Below are 19,547 nucleotides of genomic sequence, written 5' to 3'. Positions count from 1 at the left end.
TCTGGACCTCGCGGCGGAGCGGAGCGCCGCGCACTCTCTCTCTTTCTCCTTCCCCCTTTCTCTTTCTCTCTCTCTCCGCGCGCGCGTGGAGCGTGGACCACACGGGGAGATTACGACCCGCGCGCGTTCTCGCGTCCTCGATCCGGCGGGGTGAGATGGAAAGAGCGGAAGCAAGAGAGAAAGAGGGAGAGAGAAAGGATAAGAGAAAGAGGAGGACAACACATGGAGAGAGAAAGAGGTGAAGGGATGAAGAGGTGGCGAACGATCGCCTCGCGATCGAAGACGTTAGCGGCGTCGCGAGGCCTACCTCTTTTCGGTGCCTCCCAGCATCCAGGCACCTCGGCATCCTCTCTCTCTCCCTCTCTCTCTCTCTCTCTCTCTCTCTCTCTCTCTCTCTCTCTCTCTCTCTCTCCCGTGACGTGCCGCACGCGTGGTCATTCGTGAGCTCGCGAGCGCCGGGCGCGTCGATCGATCGGCCACGTTTTCATCCCGCCTTGCAGCAACCCCAAGAGCGCGCGTTCTTTGCTCGCGAGAGCGGCTCCCTGCGTTACTCCCCGACAGCAACCCGCGTGTCACCCGGGTGACGACAGAAGAGAGGGTATCTTGCCCTCGACATAGACATGTATAACTAACAGGCAGGGATTTACTCGAGATCTAAAGCGACCAAAATGTATCTAAGGATAGGAGAGAGTGTATATATAGCATTTGTATATAAGCACCTGCATCGCGCGTGCTAATCTCTGGACTCACGTCGCGTGCACTGTCTCAGTGGATTTAAATTTACACCTAACAAACGTGACGGATAAATAAAGTCGCGATATATATAGTATATCGATCACGATCAAAATTAGACGCTACGATTTTTCCCGTTAAAATTTTTAACGCGATAGCACAGAAACATGATCGTGCATTTACATGGCATTTTTTTAACGCACCACGTGCAAGGCCAAACAATTCTTTTTGATACAGAACCAAGTGCTGTAAGGTTTCCCAAGGGAAGCTCGATCCTTTGCCTCTTTTTATTATATTGAATTTTTTAATACCGCGGGGTGGAAGGGACGAAGAGGTGGGAATTGCTTAGGAGACCGAGGATGGGTCGAGCAAGAGGAGAGCTATAAAGAGAAAGAGATATATACGAGAGAAGGGAATAAGGGTTCTCCGGGCCGATAACTGTGAGGAAGGGCACGGGCAAGAGAAATGATACGGCAAAAGGATAAGATGGGAATAGAAAGAAAAGGCGAAGATATATACGAGGGAATGCGCTCTCTTATTAACGGCCTGCGGCGATAAGTACCTCAGACTCACGAATGTGACAAACACGCATTGTCCTCCCCTCCTCAGTGCGTTATTTACTTTGCAATTTGTACGGCGATTGATCCTCGAGCGACGAATGTTACTCTTAATGAACGATAACCACAATCGAGCTACAGATTCAACTCTCATCCGAAAGTTTCGAGGGTGATCGTAATTTGACGTAACGACCTGGATCAAGGCGAATTAAATGGTAACGAACTGCGAATTAAATAATCTTAACAACGAATCTGAAATAATAAGAGCAAACAAGACCGCCATGATACACAATCAACTAAGAATAACAAGCCGTTTTCGGTCTAAGCTTAGATCTTAGGCAGCTCAAAATATTAATTTCCGATACATATATGTATATATTCCAACTTATTACTGCGCGCCGATCACAGTCGGACTTGAAACGCAACTATCGTTGAAACATTAAAAACCCTTCTTTCCCCGGAATTAAATCGACGCGATTTTAATTATCTAAAAACTATAAAGAGTTTATTGCAAAAAATATTACCTCAGCCAGGATTCGAACCGCCGAGGCATGTGGTAATATTTATCGCAATAACCGGTTAATAATAGTTTGAAACGTCTTTCTCATTGTCAGTCTTGTTAATATTTGATATATGTCTCTCTTAATATTTGACATAGAATATTTTGATAATTGTATAAACGCGATTAAAATTCAACATATGAAAAGAGTAAATTAAATTCACTTGAGTTTAAATGGAGTTTAGTTGAATGGAATTAAGTGACTTTGCAAACATCAAGTGAACTTTAGCGTGTCACGCACACATACACAGCGTTTCCATACATATTGCAATATACAAGCACGATACGTAATAAGATGCAATGTTTATATCATTCCTTGTTATAACGCAAATCTCATAAAGTAGTTATTTAAAACTAGATAAAAATCTACGTGCATCACCATATTGCATGATAAAAAATGTTTTATTAAAAAGATTAACTATTACACACACACACACACACATGTATATATAAAATAGTTAATATAAGGAAGGTGCCATATGAAAATGTAAAAAATTACATAAACGACAAATAAAATTATACAATTTGTTTATATTTCTATTAGAAATTGTGTGACTTTTATACTCGCTGTTCATACAATTTTATACAGTGTATGCTGAGATAAAGCACTGTAAAAAGAAAGTAAAATTATACGAATAACAAGAGTAAAATCACGCGAAATATGCACCGTTATGAATCGTATGATTTGTACGCTTGTTGTTAAATATAATTTAATTCTTTTAACAGTACATGCTGAAATAAAGCCTCTTGGAGCCTAGAAATAATCTGAGTTATTTTTTTTTCGCGAAACGGGGCTCGCTTTCAGACCTGATAAAGACCCGCAACGCGCGCCGTTAAACCCGTATCGCTCTTTTGCACCGTCGAAGCGGCGCCGCGGCGGTACGTCCGCGACTCCGTGTGCACGTTTATCGTCCGCAGCTCGTAATCGTGCGATACGTAATAATTCCGTGTTGATATCCTGAGAAATTCCACCGAGGTATAAATAGTGGGCCGCGGAGCAGGCTCTCGGTGAAAGGAGTAAGGGCATATCACGCTCTGGCGAGCTTATTCTTTTCCCGTTTCGCGATCGCCGATCGTTATACACGTCGGCGAGTTATATAGGGTGTTATAAAACCGTTGGACATTTCATCTATACGCTATTAAAAAAAAGGATGTAAAATTACGAGAGAACGACACGTGTAAAAATCGTACAATTTGTAACGCAAGCATATTTCCGTTATATATCGTGTGATTTTTATATACTTGTGTACGTAATTTTACACCTTTTTTTTACGGCACATATTCTTTGCCCGACACGAAGTGGATATTTCTTTCGGAAAAACACGTATATGCGAGTAAGTGTGACGCAACAACAATATTCGAAATTGATTTTTCGTATCTCCAGTAGATCTCTCGTATTTCAATAGAGTCTCAATTTAAGACTCACAGGTGCGAAAACACGTGCGTTGCAAATTGAAAAGCTGACGTAAGTAATGACCTCCCATTCTTTCCTCACGACTTTCTCTTAGAATTTTTCTGCGAATTGTTACGCCGGCCCTGAACGCGAGCTGATAAGCGCACGAGGAAGTGAAATTTATAGCGAAAAGAAAATGCAGTTAACGTATGCACTGCGCAAAAAAATGAGTAAGACGAAAAATATTTTGATAATTGACGTTCGTGATATCTTGCCAAAGAGAGAGAAGCGAGATGCGATAAGGATATTTCGGTGTATTATTACATCCGTGTATCATCAAACAGTTATATATAATTATGCAATTATCCAGTTATTAGATGCAATATTGGATGCCACACCTTTATCATGTTACTGTTTAATGATCGGTTGACCAACTTGGCATTGATTTTATCTTTGCGAAAGTGTGAGAGATTATCGCTTTTCGCAATTTATTTTTAACTGCACTGTATATCTTCGTAACACAATGAGCCTTAAATTCACAAATTCTGTGAAAAGTCTAATTGAAATTAATTAAGGAATATAATCTTGTTATTTATTCGCAAACTTAGTACATGAAAGGGTTCTTATTTTGAACCATTAGTTACTGTTGGACCGTTGACGCTTGATCACCTATTGTGTAAGGTGTTTCAAGTTTCCCATGTCTGCTTTCACGTACTGATTATCGCAACAATTTAATGTAAGGTCCTCTTCTCATAAATGAACATGAGTTTATGAAACTCGGCGAAAATTTCAAGTCGCTGACATTCTTGGAAAAATTTCTCTTTGTTTAAACTTACTTTATTTTGCAATGTAAAAAACAAACTTGTATCTTTCTCTCGTACTCTACGACGTTTAGTATCCTCCTTTAAAAAAAAATTTATCGGAAAATAAGATCCGTTTTTACCAGAGTTATATATAAAATTCGATTGGATCTGAGCGACCCAGCTTGTTGAGATATCTACGCATACAAAAAAATATGTCTGTAGTTCTAGGATTAAAAATATTTTTGAAGGTTAAAGTGTGGATTTTGGTAAATTTTACGCCTAATTTGCAGTAATTATTTATGGAACTTATTATCCAAATTTCAAAATCCTAGATCCGTAGTTCCCCGAAGAAACTTAATCTTTTCCAGAAAATCAAGTTTTAATCTCAGCTTCCTTCAGGTTTTTTTCCCCTTATATTTCTCTTATATTGCTCTAATAACCATAAATATTCTCCAGCCACTCTTGCGAAAGAGTTCACATTTTGAAACGACTTACAGTATAGGATAGGAAAGGATTTTTTAAGTATTTAAATCATAGGACTCTTATTACATACTAGCTGTATTAATTTTTGTTATTAAGGCCGATTCAGTGTTTTTACTTGTTTCCCTCTCCAAGATTTTTAGATGTCTTGAAAAATTTTTTATCTCATTTTTTTCTTTGACTGACTCAAATAACCGTTCCTGACTCTACATGTTTTCGCCAGACGACGTCACGCAGGTCTTTTTTTTATTACGTCACGCTCGTCTCGCCGTGATCTCTTTTCTTACGCGTATGTGTTTTTCTTATCTCTGGTTTTCCGCGCTCTATCTCATCTCTGGGAACGTTACGCCGCAACACTCGCACGCTCAATATGCGCAAGATGAAACGGGAATAAGAGCACATGTGGCTTCCACAAAGTTCGGGATGGTTCGTCGCTCGTAAATTTGATCATGTATAATATTTTATTATATATTATAATCTGATTGTATTTTAATGTATCTCGTAGTCCTGTTATATTTTTATCACATATTATAATCTGATTGTATTTTAATGTATCTCGTAGTCCTGTTATATTTTTATCACATATCATAATCTAGTTATAGCATCTCATCATATGTCTTTAATTTGATTGTATTTTATTATATACATGTGATAGTTTGATTATATTTTACTATATATCGTAGGTCAATTATATATTTTATTATAAAGTATTATAAAATGGTTTTTTTCTTTTTTCAAGGCAGATTACTTAAGATATCGAATTGGTATGTATCTCCAGCAATTAATAGATTCGAGAATGCAAATGCTTTCCGTTCCATACTAAACGTGACGTCGGGAATTTTCCGAAATAGGTGCGAGGTAACGGGACATCCTACAACCGTTTTCTCGGAAGATACTCTCAGCGAGTAAATTATTGCAGCTTGGCCAAGCCAAGCAAGTTTATCGACTGCAATATCACACGGCTTCGTCCTGCGCCGTGTTTGCCGCATCGGATATCTCATTGCAGCCTCGATGAAACTGTAGATCTCTCTCTCTCTCTCCCTCTCTCTGTCGTGTACAAATCCCTTATTCACAATACCGTGGTACGTGATTTTCTCGTTATCGATCCGCTCCTTTCACCTTATCCCCGTTGTTTTCTTTTCTCCCTTTGCACCTTCGTGCGACACGATAATGGATTTTTCCTCTCCCGGCGCGGGGAACGACAATTAAAGTCGCGAGTTTCTGAGCCGCGTATTAGTTTTAAGCGGAAATATATGTGTCAAGTACATGTAACAGCGGCGCGATGCGATCAATACCCTTTCTGTACAGGGTAAATTCCTGTATTTAAAATCGCGCCAGCGAGCGATATGCCAATGGCAAAACACGCCGGCGGTCCTCAGCCCGGCGGCAATTGATTATTTTCGCGATACGAGAACGAGGAAGAGGCGCCTCCGCGCATCGTCGACGCTTCGAGATAGTTCTGACGTCATTTTGCGGGGAAATTACGTGCGATAACCGAGTTTTTTCGCAGTTATAAAAAAAAAAGATTTATCCGCTATTCGATATCTTTCGATTAATTCGTAATCTTACGGACGTGGTGAGAGATATATTTTACAATTGATCTGCATTTCGAGGATTCTTTTCGATACACTGTTTTCAAATCATTTAAATATAATACGTACTTTCACATAAATGCATTTATTTGCCGAGGCAGATTTTTTTTTTTTTTTCGAAATCCTCTTCGCGGTAAAGAATAATGAAGTGAAATCCGAACATCGCGCAACTAAAGCGAGTTATACGTATTTTCTACGATAATAAAACCATTATGACATATTGCTGATAATGCCGATAAGGATATCAGGAAGAGGAGGGCCTCATGAAATATTACAACACAGTGTTGTGTCTTTGGATTTTCAATATTGTACTATAAACGTAACCTAAGGCGAACCGAAAGAGATTATATATTGCACATAAATATAACATATAATTTTTGCCTTTTTTATAATAAATGTGACACGTTACTTAGAATATCGCTTAAAGCTTAATTAATACAGTATTGTACTATTTAATATATTATTTCACAATACTAGCTACAAAAAAGACCGTTAATTAATTAAATTTTGTGGTTCATGTGACATGTGACGATGTGCTAAAAAAAAAGGTGAAACATTTTTCAGTTGATTTTTTGTAATTTGATTAATCTTAGGCGAACGTGTGAGAAAGGAACTATTCGATACTTAGGCATTCTATTTGATGAACAAGCATTTTAAGAAGTGTAAAGAGAGTTTTATGACATCGGCGGTTACGATTGCAACGCGTAAATAATCGACGATATCTTGAACGCGCTCAAGAATAATGAAATTATCTTACAAAGAAATAAAACTGTTATCGTATGCAAACATACAATGCAAATTCAGGCGACGCTGAGTAAATAAGAGTAAATAATATGTAAAAAAAAAGAACGCAAAATCGGATAGAAAAAAATAAACCTTAACTTCGATAATATCGTAAATATTTGTACCATTATCCACGCGTTGCTCAGATCTTGCCGGAGAAATATCGTGCAAACAAAACTAGCGATAAGGGCAAAGAAGAGAGTTGATATGCTTGCGATCGTGTAATTGAACAGACTACTACGTTTTCAATAACAGTCCGGCTTTAATTCTATATATTATAGAACGCATCTCGGATGCGTCGATGTCATACTTTGGGACACGTCCGTCTGAGATTCAAATGTTTTGATGATTTATTTCGCTTCGGCATCGTACCGTTTTCACGCTAAGATACCTGCGTCGAACCCAATGTTTCTCAACACTTTCTCTTCTCTCTCCCGTCTCATAGAAAAGTCAGACCTTACGTAACTTTACTGCGGAATGTATACACTATACACCATACCATAGATTAAAAAATACAGCTTGCCGACAGTTGCAGTTTCAGCGAAAGCTAATAAGAAGTGGGATAATGCGCGTTTAAAGAACTATGATCTCCCTCTTTTTCTCTCTCGCGGAATGTACGTTTGATTGGTCATTAGCTCTCGTTAATGCGCCCACCTTTCTCCCCCTCCCTCCATCCCATCTCGTCTGCCTTCCTACTTGCAACACGCAACTCGTCACAATCTCTCATCTACTAGTAAAACGCGCATATAAATACAACATCATCGTTTCCAATACATACGATTACTTAACCCCCTCCCCTCCGTCCCTATTAGATAGATATACATGTATTGAGAAAAACGGAACTCGTGGTTGCACATCACATTACTAAGAGCACTTAAACCACGCAACACTTAACTGCGTTATAAAAATACGCAATATTATTAAAATAAAATAATTATTCATAGTTCTTAATTCGATTAACTGCGTTTACTTGACGAAAGTTTTGTTATAGCCTTGCACGTTATCACAGAGTACGATAGTTGCCTTCTTTGCACTGCCTGTAGAACTTCCACGAAAACGCAGCAATCGCCATCAGACATGTAGTAAGGACAATGCCACCTGGAAGATATAACAGGAAGATATACACTATTTCGATATTTGACAGTAAACATTTGCTACATTAATGAATGAAACACAGCAAAAAGTTCACGATGAAAGAAAATTATCTAAAAAAATTTTTTTTTATAATACTTATAATGTGCGCTATTTTAATTATTTTAATACACAATTTCTTTACGGATTTTTTACTTTATCGCCTATTGATGTTAATCAATCTATAGAAACGACCTAGCAGAATAACATTACGTACCAAAGAAGCTTAGACCATCAAACTGGCGATCCTTAGATGCAGGGGGTACAGCTGTTGTCTTCGATGCATCCGTGGTACCGGGTATAGCTGTAGAAGAGGGTGGAGCTGTAGGAATATGGCTTGTTGTTGGTGACGTCGGTGTAGTTGTGGATGTAGTTGTAGGAGTAGTAGTGTTACTAGTGGTAGGCTTGGGATCAGGTACAGCCGTAGTAGGTGTAGTAGTAGGTTTAGTAGTGATAGGTGGAGTAGGAGGTTTAGTAGTGGTAGTTGTAGGAGAAGATGTAGTAATAGTAGGATTCTGAGTGGTTTTATTGTTTGGTGGATCAGCAGGCTCAGCAGTTGTCGCATCAGTGATGGTCTTTGATACCGCTGCAAGATTTGGCGGAACGATAGATTTAGGTGGTTGTGTCGGTCCAGACTTTGCCTCTATACCTGAATGCATGAAGAACCCATATATTATTTCTTTTAATACAGATAAAGATTTTATACATTTCGAACATAAGTCAACTCATTTTTCCTGACTCTCAATAAAGTAAAAAAAAGTATATTCAAAATTCCATTTACATTTCTATTTATAATGAGCTAATATTTCTTTACACGTTATACATAAGTAAAATAAATATGAAGTAAAATAAATAATTTATTTAAAATGTTTCCTAAATTAATAAAATATTCGTATTTAAAAGTACAAAGCAAAGATAAAATTCGCATCAAATTTCATTCTGCAATGATATTAAGATTTCTTCAGACGTTATCTCTTGCGGTTTCAAACGTTAAATAATTTCTACTGAATTTTCCTACGCTTTCGGATAATCTCGGGCGTCGAGTTGATATCTTTCCGTTTCTCGCGGACGTGCGTGAAAATATAAGAATGCGTATCAAAACGGGAGCAAAATGTATATCTTTTCGCGGTAAACTTCCAACCGCTCTCAGTATCGCGGTTTAGTACATGTATCGTTCGCCGGCTGTTTTTGCGTTTTGCATCCATTGTAGAATAGGCTTTATCTAGCTGTGAAGTCGACTGTCGACTCGCGTTTTGTGGTCGGTTGGCGAGCTCGATCGTGTTCGGACGTGTTTTGTCCGGAAGAAAAATTTTTTTTTGAAAGTATTGCGACTGTTACTTGTTACTGTCTGCATTGTTTAACTATCAGTACCTCGTATCGGCGCCTATCGAGGCCTACAACCTTTGTAATTACGCCGCTTGCGGCTTATACGACTAGCGGATCGCCCTGGCCGTTTTCAGAGCAGCACTGCTCCCATTACATAGGAAGAAGAAAAGAAGATCGTTCGCCGGGGGGCGACCGCGCGGATGTGTGCTGCTGACGAAACATTAAAGTCGTCGCGCGTGTGATCGTTATCGTTCATCGTAGCCAAGATTCGGCCGGCGGTGGTCGGCGAAAGAGATCAATAGCAATCTGCTCGAGACGACCACCACCACCACCACCGTCGCCGTCGCCTAACGAAGGTCGAAACGCGCGTAAGAGACATACTACACGTTGTACACCGGACCGCTGTGCAACGGATCGATGTTTTTCTTCTCAGTCTCTTATCTTCCTGGATTTCCCGCGCGCGAAACGCCGATCGTTACGTTTCGCGCGTGAGAACGGAATACGCGAGTTCATGAATAAATTTCGCGAACGACGCTCTCGGAGAGAAACTCGTCTCGGGGCCCAGGAGCCGCTATCGGTAATTCGACGCGGGTAGGCGTCACACGGAACGCGGAACTCAGCTGCCTTCGGACCGCTATCGTGCGCTTATCACCGTTATTACGTACGCATGAGCGGCGGGCACTTCGGCGACGCGCGCTACGCGCCAAAATATCGAGATCTAGCTTAACTCACCGTTTTCGGCCAGCACCAGCGTGGTGGTGCCGATCGCGACGCTCAGCAACGCGCAGATCACGTAAGCCGGCTTCATCTTGGCTCTCGAAAGTTTTGGGGTATCGGGAGCTCCTCCGGGGTTCCTCCTCGTGCTCCTCGAAACGTTGCGCACACTGCACAGACGACGGAGAACAGACGACGCACGACGCAAACTACCGCCGAACTGGAACGAGTGCCTCTGGTGAACTCGCAGCGACCTGCAGCCTGCCTGCAGCGACCAGCAACGACCGCGTGCAGTGCGTGAAGACTGTGAAGATGGCGACTGGCGACGGTAACGGCGCAGTTGCCAGATTGTCCCGACTGAATAATCCCTAGAACATGGTGGACCACGATTGCAAGTTCGTTCGTTTTACGTGCACCTTCTGCATTTGAATTTTTCGCTAATTTTCTCTCCTACGCTCGAATATACGTCCATCTCGTTTCAGAGGATCGCGTGTGATTTTGAGACGAGGTGAAAATTGAGAAGTGAGGAAATTCATTAATTTACAATTTAATTTATCAAAATTTAATAAATCTATATTCACTTTTCTAATTTTTCATCAATCCGATCAATCGATCCTCAGATGCGGAAAACACTAGAAGTGCAAGAATAAGGTGCACCGTATAATTCCGTTCGTTTAGTTTTTAGTTGCATTCCCTATTATAGAACTGATTTGAGTGAAAGAGGGAGAAGCTTGCGCAAATCGAGAACGGGCTTATTGCGTAACTTGAGTACAGTATCCTGGACAAATTGAGGGATGAAAAGGGGCTCGAAAAGCATGCCATATGTTACGCGAAATGTTTCGTGCAATTTTTTCCACTTTAGCCTTTTTATGTTAAAAAAGCAGCTTAAAAATATTTTATGGAAAATGTATATTTTTATATTCTGTTTATACATTTTATATGTTAGCGGCAACCTTGCCAACGTCTTATCTCAGTTCTTCATACTCATTGTATTTAACTTTTCTGTTGTGAATTTTGTACATACGTACGCCATAAAAATATCATTATTACATCATTTACATGATTTCAAATAAAAATACATTTATTTGACCTAAATTATAGCGACGTCAGTCTGCTTTCCGCGATCTATCCGAAATACATATTTCTCAAATTTGATAAAGCTAGAATTCTGTTTGAAAGATATATTTTTCAAGTTAAAAAAAAAACCGTAAAATAAGTGATCCTCTTTTTACGTGTAAAATCGAAAGTAACGATCGTATTCCGAATGACCGTTCCAGAACGAGTTTCCCGCAACCCTATCCAGTACGTCGCCGATCTGCTCGACTACCCCGGACCCCCGCTTTCTTGTCGGCGGTTACAGGAGAGTGGTGCCCCCTAGAACCTCCGGGGGGCGGGGGAAACCGGGGACGGCAACGGTCGGGAATGCCGATGATGCGCGCTGCTCAGGCGCTCGCGGGTTCAGTGCTGGTGCTCGATGCGAGGCGAGTGCGCGCGCGACGGTGCAGCACGAGTGCTCGCGCTCGTACGGGACTGTTTTCGTTGATATCGTCGAAGAGCGTTCTGGCCACCGTCTCGTGCACAATCGTAATACGATCCGGGGGTTGATTTTGTGACGGGGTGAAAGAACGGGATTCGCGCGCTCCGATATCTCGCGGAATCGTATATACACGATATAAGGATTGAAAAAAAGGAGTATCTTTATTTGTGAGCCGCGAAAGAGAAAAGAAGAGTATCTTTATTTGTGAGGGCCGCGCGGGACGACGGCCGATCTACACGGGGGTGGTTGACGAGGGCTCGCGGAAGCGCGGGCGAACGGTGCGGCGTTCCGGGGTGGCAGCAGCGGGGTGGCTCGCGACTGGTGGCCAGCCCGCGGATAAAGGGCGAGGGAAATGGGCCGCTCCGCGTTTGATACGTGATACGAGGTGCGTGAGCGTGCGCGCGCGCGCGCGCGCGTGTGTTCTCTTTCCCTCTTATTCCGTGGAGCAGCCCCGCGCGTGTGTATGTGGCGTGCGTGCGTGTGTCGTCGTCGTCGGCCTCCACGTCCTCCCCGTTGTTGTTGTCGTCGTCGTCGCCGTCGTGCCGAGCCGAGCCGCGAGTCTGTGTGCCGCCCGTATCACGCGTGTGCGTTGCGTGAATGAAAAAGGAAGAAGGGGGAGGGCCGCTCGTTACCCCAAGATTGCCGAAGCGAGCGTCGTTGTGGTGACCGTCGTCGCCGTTGCCGTCGTCGCCGTCGCCGCCGTTGCCCCGACACGCGCGACTCGACATTGACGTCGAGAGCAAAAGGGGCGGGCTGCTCTTCGTGAAAATGCGGCGCGATATGACGACGGTGAGGGGTGGTGTCGTCGCGACAACGACGACAACGGCGGCGGCGACGATGTCGTTGACAGCGTCATTGTGGTTGACAACATCATCGAGAGGATCCTCGACCGCGTTGTCACCGATGTCGACGTCGACGGTGACAACGGTGAGCGCGACCACCCCGTTCCGTCGCCCGTTCGCGGTGACGACGCTATCGCTGTTGCTGCTGATGTCGATGCACCCTGGCCCGGCCGCGGCCGCCTGCCGGTGGACCAACGAGGCTGGCAACGACACCCGTTCGGCGGACTGCGCCCTTCGCGTCCTGGATCCTACGGCAATCGTCACTCTGGCGCCGTCCCTCGACGGCGCTCTCAAGCTACGGATCCGCTGCAGCGATGTACATCACTTCGAGAGCAGTTTCAACGCGCAAAGCTGGCAGCGGCTGGCTGGCTTGCACGAGTTGCACGTGCACGGTTGCAAGGTGCTGCGTATCCCGGAGGATGCGTTTCAACCGCTGCCGGATCTCAAGCGGCTCGTCGTGCAGACGTTCAATGCCGCTTGGGGTGCCGCCAGGTATCTGGAATTCGCGCCGAGCTCGCTCCGCGGCCTACGCGAGCTTCACACGCTGGAGATCGTCGAGAGCAACGTGCTAGCGCTGCCGCCCAGGCTGCTCTGCGAGCTGGACAACCTGCAGACCCTCAATCTCACCGGCAATCGTATACGGGACGTCGACGACATCGGGCTGACGGTGCGCGCCGACGTCAACGGCGGATCCTGCCGTGCGGATATCCGAATCCTGGATCTGTCGCGCAACGAATTACGGCAATTATTCGACGACGGGCCGCTGGTGGGCTTACGGCAGCTGCAAGAGTTACACCTGCAGCGCAATGCGATTACCGAGATCGGCAAGAATGCTCTGCACGGACTCACCGTACTGCGTACGTTTAACGCCAGCCATAACGCCTTGGACTCGTTACCCGAGGATTTGTTCAAAACCACGCGCGACCTGCGGGAGATACACCTGGCGCACAATGGCCTGCGAGATCTGCCGCGGGGCGTGTTCACCCAGCTGGAGCAGCTGCTGGTCCTAAATCTCGCCAACAACCGCCTCGGCAGCGATCACGTTGACGAGACCACTTTTCTCGGTCTGATCCGCTTGATCGTGCTCGACCTCTCGTACAACCAGCTGACGCACATCGACGCGCGTATGTTCAAGGACCTGTTCTTCCTGCAGATCCTCGATCTACGCAACAATTCGATCGATCGTATCGAGAGCAATGCCTTCCTGCCGCTCTACAATCTCCATACGCTCGAACTTTCCGACAACAAGCTCCACACTATCGGAGCGCAGCTCTTCAACGGTCTGTTTGTGCTAAATCGTCTGACCATGTCCGGGAACTCGATTTCAAGCATCGACGCGATGGCGTTTCGCAACTGTTCCGATCTCAAGGAACTGGATCTCAGCGGCAACGAGCTCACCGCCGTCCCGGACGCGTTACGTGACCTCGCCTTCCTCAAGACCCTCGACCTGGGCGAGAACCACATCAGCGAGTTCCACAACGGTTCCTTCCGTAATCTACATCAGCTCACTGGTCTACGTCTAATCGGCAACGACGTCGGCAATCTGACGCACGGTATGCTCTGGGACCTGCCGAATTTGCAGATACTCAATCTGGCCCGGAATAAAGTGCAACACGTGGAAAGGCACGCGTTCGATCGTAATATCAAGTTGGAGGCCATTCGCTTGGATGGCAATTTTTTGTCGGACATCAACGGTGTATTTACCAGTATCACCAGTCTCCTGCTGCTGAATTTATCGGAAAATCACATAGAGTGGTTCGATTATGCCTTCATACCTGTTAATCTCAAATGGCTCGACATTCACGGCAACTTTATCGAAAGTCTCGGTAACTATTACAAAATTCGCGACTCCAAGGTGAAGACTTTGGACGCCAGTCACAATCGCGTCACCGAGCTCTCGCCGTTGTCCGTGCCGGACAGCGTGGAGCTATTGTTTATCAACAATAACTATATCACCACCGTGCGGTCGAATACGTTCGCTGACAAAGTAAATCTCACCCGGGTTGACATGTACGCGAACATGATCGAGACGATGGAATTGACGTCGCTGCTGCTGACCAAGGTGCCGGAAAACAAACCGCTGCCGGAGTTCTACATCGGCGGCAACCCCTTCAATTGCAACTGCTCGATGGACTGGCTGCCGGCCATCAATAACCAAACCTCGACGAGGGAATATCCACGCGTCATGGATCTTGACAATGCCATGTGCCGTACCTCCGGGCCGCGGGGAGTCGCCATCGTTCCTGCCTCGACCGCACGCTCGGAGCAATTCCTCTGCCGTTACGAGGCGCATTGTTTTGCTCTCTGCCATTGCTGCGACTTCGACGCCTGCGACTGCGAGATGACCTGTCCGGCCGGCTGCAAGTGTTACAATGACCGTACGTGGAACACCAACGCAGTCGATTGCTCGGGTCTCGGGGTCGAAGAAATTCCGCGTAGGATACCGATGGACGCGACCGAGGTCTATCTTGACGGGAACGTGTTGCGGGAGTTGCAGAACCACGTGTTTATCGGCCGGAAAAACATGCGCGTGCTGTATGTGAACGCCAGTGGCATCGAGTCTATTCAGAATCGCACTTTCAACGGCCTCAACAACTTGCAGATTCTTCATCTCGAGGACAATCGGATACGTGAACTCAAAGGTTTCGAGTTTGAGCGATTGTCGCACCTGCGCGAGCTTTATTTGCAGAACAACGTGATCGGCTTCATCGGTAATTTGACGTTCCTGCCGCTACGCTCGCTCGAGATCCTCAGATTGCACGGCAATCGGTTGGTAACCTTCCCAGTGTGGCAAGTCACCTTGAACGCTCGATTGGTCGAACTATCGCTCGGTGGCAACCCGTGGTCGTGTCGATGTAAGTTTTTGCAGGAATTATCTTCGTGGGTGTCGGACAATGCGCACAAGGTTATTGACGCTGGCGACGTATGGTGTTACTATGGCGGTGACGCCAGGCCATCTTATCGGCGTCGTTTAAATGTCAACGAGACTGCCTGCTCGGACTATTTTGCTCAAGGCGGTGTCATCGAGAGTATCATGGTGTCGGACTATTTGCCGTTGGTAGCTGCTACTCTCTCGGCTATTATCGTTCTCTTGGTGATCATAGTACTCGCTTTCGTGTTCCGCGAACCGGTCGGTGCCTGGGCCTACTCCAAGTACGGGTTGCGATTCTTGCGTACGAAATCGGGCAAGGCTGCGACGACGGCGAGCATGGGTCCCGCGGCCGCGATGACTGCGGGTTGTTGCGACGCCGATCGCGATCGTCTCTACGATTGTTACGTGTGTTACAGTCCGAATGACGAGGACTTTGTCTTGCACTCGTTGGCGGTCGAACTAGAACACGGCGCGGCCGGTCTAAGACTCTGCCTTCATCATCGGGACTTGCCTTGCGTGTTGCGCGCCTCCGCGCCCGCACCGGCCGTCCTCGAGGCGGTGGACGCGTCGCGACGCGTGCTGATCGTGCTTACCCGTGATTTCCTTCAAACCGAATGGTCGCGCTTCGAGTTTCGCGCAGCGCTGCACGAGGCATTACGCGGTCGTGCCTCCCAGCTGATCGTCATCCAGGCCGGCCACGTTGGCGCCGAGGTCGAACGCGATCCCGAGCTGCGGCCTTATCTGAGAACGGCGGCGCTCATACTCACATGGGGCGAGAAGAGGTTTTGGGAACGATTGAGATACGCCATACCGTCGTCCACGACAACTGCGATCATTGCTGCTAGTACTACCACCACTACCACCGCTGTCGGTGACATATCTATCGAGAGCAAATCCTCGCCGTTGGTCTACAAACGCAATATCAACACCTACACGCTGGACGGCGGTGTCGGCGGCGTCGGCGGTCTCGAGAAAACCGGGATGTCGACGCTGCGTGGCGGCCAACGCGCCGCGCTCTTTAAAGACGCCTCGTCGGCGCTGATGCTGCAACACGCTCCGCCCGCCTATTCGTGCGGCGGTGGCCCGCTTCCCCCGATGCTGCCGCAGCAACAGCAACAACAGCAGCCGCAGCCGCCGCCGCCATCGTCGTCGCCAGCGCAGCCCAGGTTAACCGTCAATCACGCTTACCGGGACGCGGTGCCGGCCAATAATCTCGTCACGACCACTGTCGCCACCACCAACACCGCCAACTGCGGCGTTGGCGAGGACCACAGGAGACCGCTGTCCGAGCACATCTACTCGTCCATCGACTCGGACTACTCCACCCTCGAGAGGACCGCCTGGAGACAGCAGCAACCGCCACCCCCTCCGCCCCCACCCACCTCCGGACAGGCCTACCTGGTTTAGCTCCCTGCGACTGACCCCGATATCCCCGCGTACCCATGGGATCGTGGTGCCGTCGACCCAACTGCGATAACGACGAGCGGCGGTAGTAGCTCGTTCCCAAAAGGTTGTGCTTGGTCCCGTGCTCGTCCACGTGACGCACGGTCGGTGACTTCGATAGACTGTGATTGTTCGAAGACGTTGCGCGCGTGCAGAGCCACGGACCCCCGCGAGATTCGTGTACATAGTTCAGAGACGTCGTCGCAAAGAACGAGGGACGTATTCGCATATCATAATTATCTTTGGAGACTTTGGGGATGTCTGTTGCGATAATGATAGCACGAGTTTTCTTTTTTGCTCAACGAAAATTTCGATTTTTTTCTGTCGCTGGAATGTGATCGATGTTTCCTTCTTGTTTTTCTTTTTTTCTTTTTTTTTGTTATTTCTGTCTTTGTTATTTCCATCCGTCTTCCTTCGCTCTGTGTGCTTGATGTAATAAGTCTTTCGGCCTACCCCCTTGTCATCTACCCTCTTATCGGGGTGCGCACCCTCGGTATAATTACGAATTTCTGAATAGTCTCTTGCGAAAATATATTTTGTTCGGGTATACAGAATGTCCTAGATCCCGTTAATATACAGACCTGATTTGTCTTTAACAAAAATATTAACAAAAATTTGTAATAATTTTTTAAATTACATTTTCGCTATTTCTTTGTAAAAAATATTTAATTATCTATTTGGTGTTTGACTTCAAGAACGAATCCTTTACGTTATCTTATCCTTGATTCAAGAAGATTTCTTTCGGGCGAGCTTTATTTAGGATCGAATATCAAAAATAGATTGTAATCTCCCTAAATACTCTCGACTCGAAATTCATTCGAAGAATCAACCATTATTAAAACCAAAGGGACCCGAGACTCTCTGTACACCTCTGTGAACTCTGTTTACCTCATTCGATGACTTTTCAGCGAGCGCACTCAAAGATCTCAAAGTTCGCGCGGTCGCACGCGAATCGTCAGACTGTCCCTTTCGCGGCGGCGATTTCACCCTCGTGTAAATACTTCCTACTTACGACGAATCCGTGTAAATAACGCTCTTTACTGCGCAGTATGCGTTCGTGTACGTATGTACATTGTACATATATATACGTGTAACAGACACACGTCGCATTTCGACGTCCTCATCGCATGATAGGATCATGATGCTAGCTTCGACTCTGAAATTCTCGACTAGGTAGATGATTTTTTGTAATTTTATATGTCCGCGGGAGAGAAAGAACAAGAAAAAGAAAATGTGAATGTATGAGAGAGAGAGAGGGAGAGAAGGAAGGGGAGAGATGATTGTACGATATGTAAATATGTATATTGAGTATACACTCTTTATCGCCGCGCCTCATGTAAGATACAATTCGCTGCGTGAAAGAGAAGGTAAGAATCGAAGAGTGAGAGAAACAAAAGCGTGAGGCATGCGCTCGCGCGATCCGGCGAGGAGCGAGCCGCGCGAGCGTCTGCGCATGTGACGTGAGACTTAACTGTATACTTTTGATTTTATTTAAATCATGTGAATAAATTTATAAAATATGTTACTACTCATCTTCGCAATATACGCCTTGATATCTTGATTCTGGCAGTGACTATCGTCGAGCCCATTTCGGAGAGTTCATAATTCACTGCGGAATTCATTTAGAAGTGAAATTCTACAATTACTATTTGACACGTCGTAACGTAGAAATTATACGCGATATCAGATGTATATTTAGTATATTTACACATGTATATATATATTTCATGAAGAGAGTTCTAAAGACGAAGAAATGCGCGCAAGATTGACGTATGATAGATCATAATTTAATGTCGCCGCATCACTAATGAGCAATTCTCGATTAGTGCCGTGGCAAACAATATTAATGTGTGAAAAAATAGTAGATTGACAAATTTATAATCTACTATTTTTTCAGACATTAATATTGTTTGCCACGGCACTAATCGAGACGTGCTCATTAGTGATGCGGCGACATTAAATTATGATGTACAGAACGGAAAGATGACACGCTTGAAAATGAGAAAATTGTGGCGTAACGGCCTAACTGCACATGCGCCGATACGTAGCCGTAATGTGAGATCGGGGCAACGTAACACTTTTTTCCCCCCCTTCTGTTCACGATGTATTTACAATTCGACACATGAAATTAGATTTTTCCGCCCCGAATTATAGAATTACCGAAATGGGTTTTCCTCGAGGGCTGCATGCCGAAATTATATAAGTACAGTTCCATAAGCAGCGAGCTTAACGCGAGAGAACACGAGGAGCACGTGTTCTCTCGAATACGGGGAAGGGGAATCTCTTTCTTTCCTTTGGTGGCGCAAGTTGGAGGAGTCGTTTTTTTTTTTCACCCCGCGAACCGAGTTGCGGCGAAATTCGGATCGATCGAGGGAAAGAGAGACAGAGACAGGGAACTTATTTCCATATGGTAATTTCGCGCTACGATTGGTTAAAATATTCGCGCAAATGCATTATCCGAGCGTGTGGGGGGAGGGGGAGGTGGAGGGAGGGGGAGAGCGAGCGAGCAGGGTGTGTGCAACCGTGTTGTTTCCCACACAGCCCCGGCTTTCTCTCTTTCTCTCTGTTGTTACCTATATATCGCGGCGCGCGGCTGTGTGCCGGCTATATAGACCGCGAACGGAACATTGATCCTAGTCAGCGGCGCCGCGCACTCACTGCACACCATCTGCACACTTACATTATTAATGCGCCTACGACCGCCACCGCACCGCGGCCCGCACCCGCGCGAAGACGACGACGTATGTTTCTGTTGTTTGCGAAATCTTTCTGCGACACTCGTG

The 19,547-nt window shown here is 45.6% G+C and overlaps 2 protein-coding genes across 2 annotated transcripts; one reads left to right on the top strand and one right to left on the bottom strand.

The window, feature by feature from the left end:
* Positions 1-6,400: 6,400 nt before the first annotated feature.
* Positions 6,401-10,393, bottom strand: LOC139822568 (uncharacterized). The gene is made up of 3 exons (XM_071794411.1): positions 10,089-10,393; positions 8,248-8,679; positions 6,401-7,997 (listed from the first exon to the last, which is right to left on the bottom strand). The coding sequence occupies exons 1-3, from the start codon at positions 10,162-10,164 to the stop codon at positions 7,903-7,905; spliced, it is 603 nt and encodes a 200-aa protein (XP_071650512.1). The 5' UTR covers positions 10,165-10,393; the 3' UTR covers positions 6,401-7,902.
* Positions 10,394-11,302: 909 nt separating this feature from the next.
* Positions 11,303-18,289, top strand: Toll-7 (Toll-like receptor 7). The gene has a single exon (XM_071794400.1). It carries the CDS (start codon positions 12,376-12,378, stop codon positions 16,726-16,728), a length of 4,353 nt encoding a protein of 1,450 aa, XP_071650501.1. The 5' UTR covers positions 11,303-12,375; the 3' UTR covers positions 16,729-18,289.
* Positions 18,290-19,547: the final 1,258 nt, after the last annotated feature.

The sequence above is a fragment of the Temnothorax longispinosus genome, chromosome 1 (genome assembly GCF_030848805.1).
Source record: "Temnothorax longispinosus isolate EJ_2023e chromosome 1, Tlon_JGU_v1, whole genome shotgun sequence".
In the NCBI taxonomy this organism is placed as follows: Eukaryota; Metazoa; Arthropoda; class Insecta; order Hymenoptera; family Formicidae; genus Temnothorax; species Temnothorax longispinosus.
This window is presented reverse-complemented; position numbering and strand designations above follow the sequence as displayed.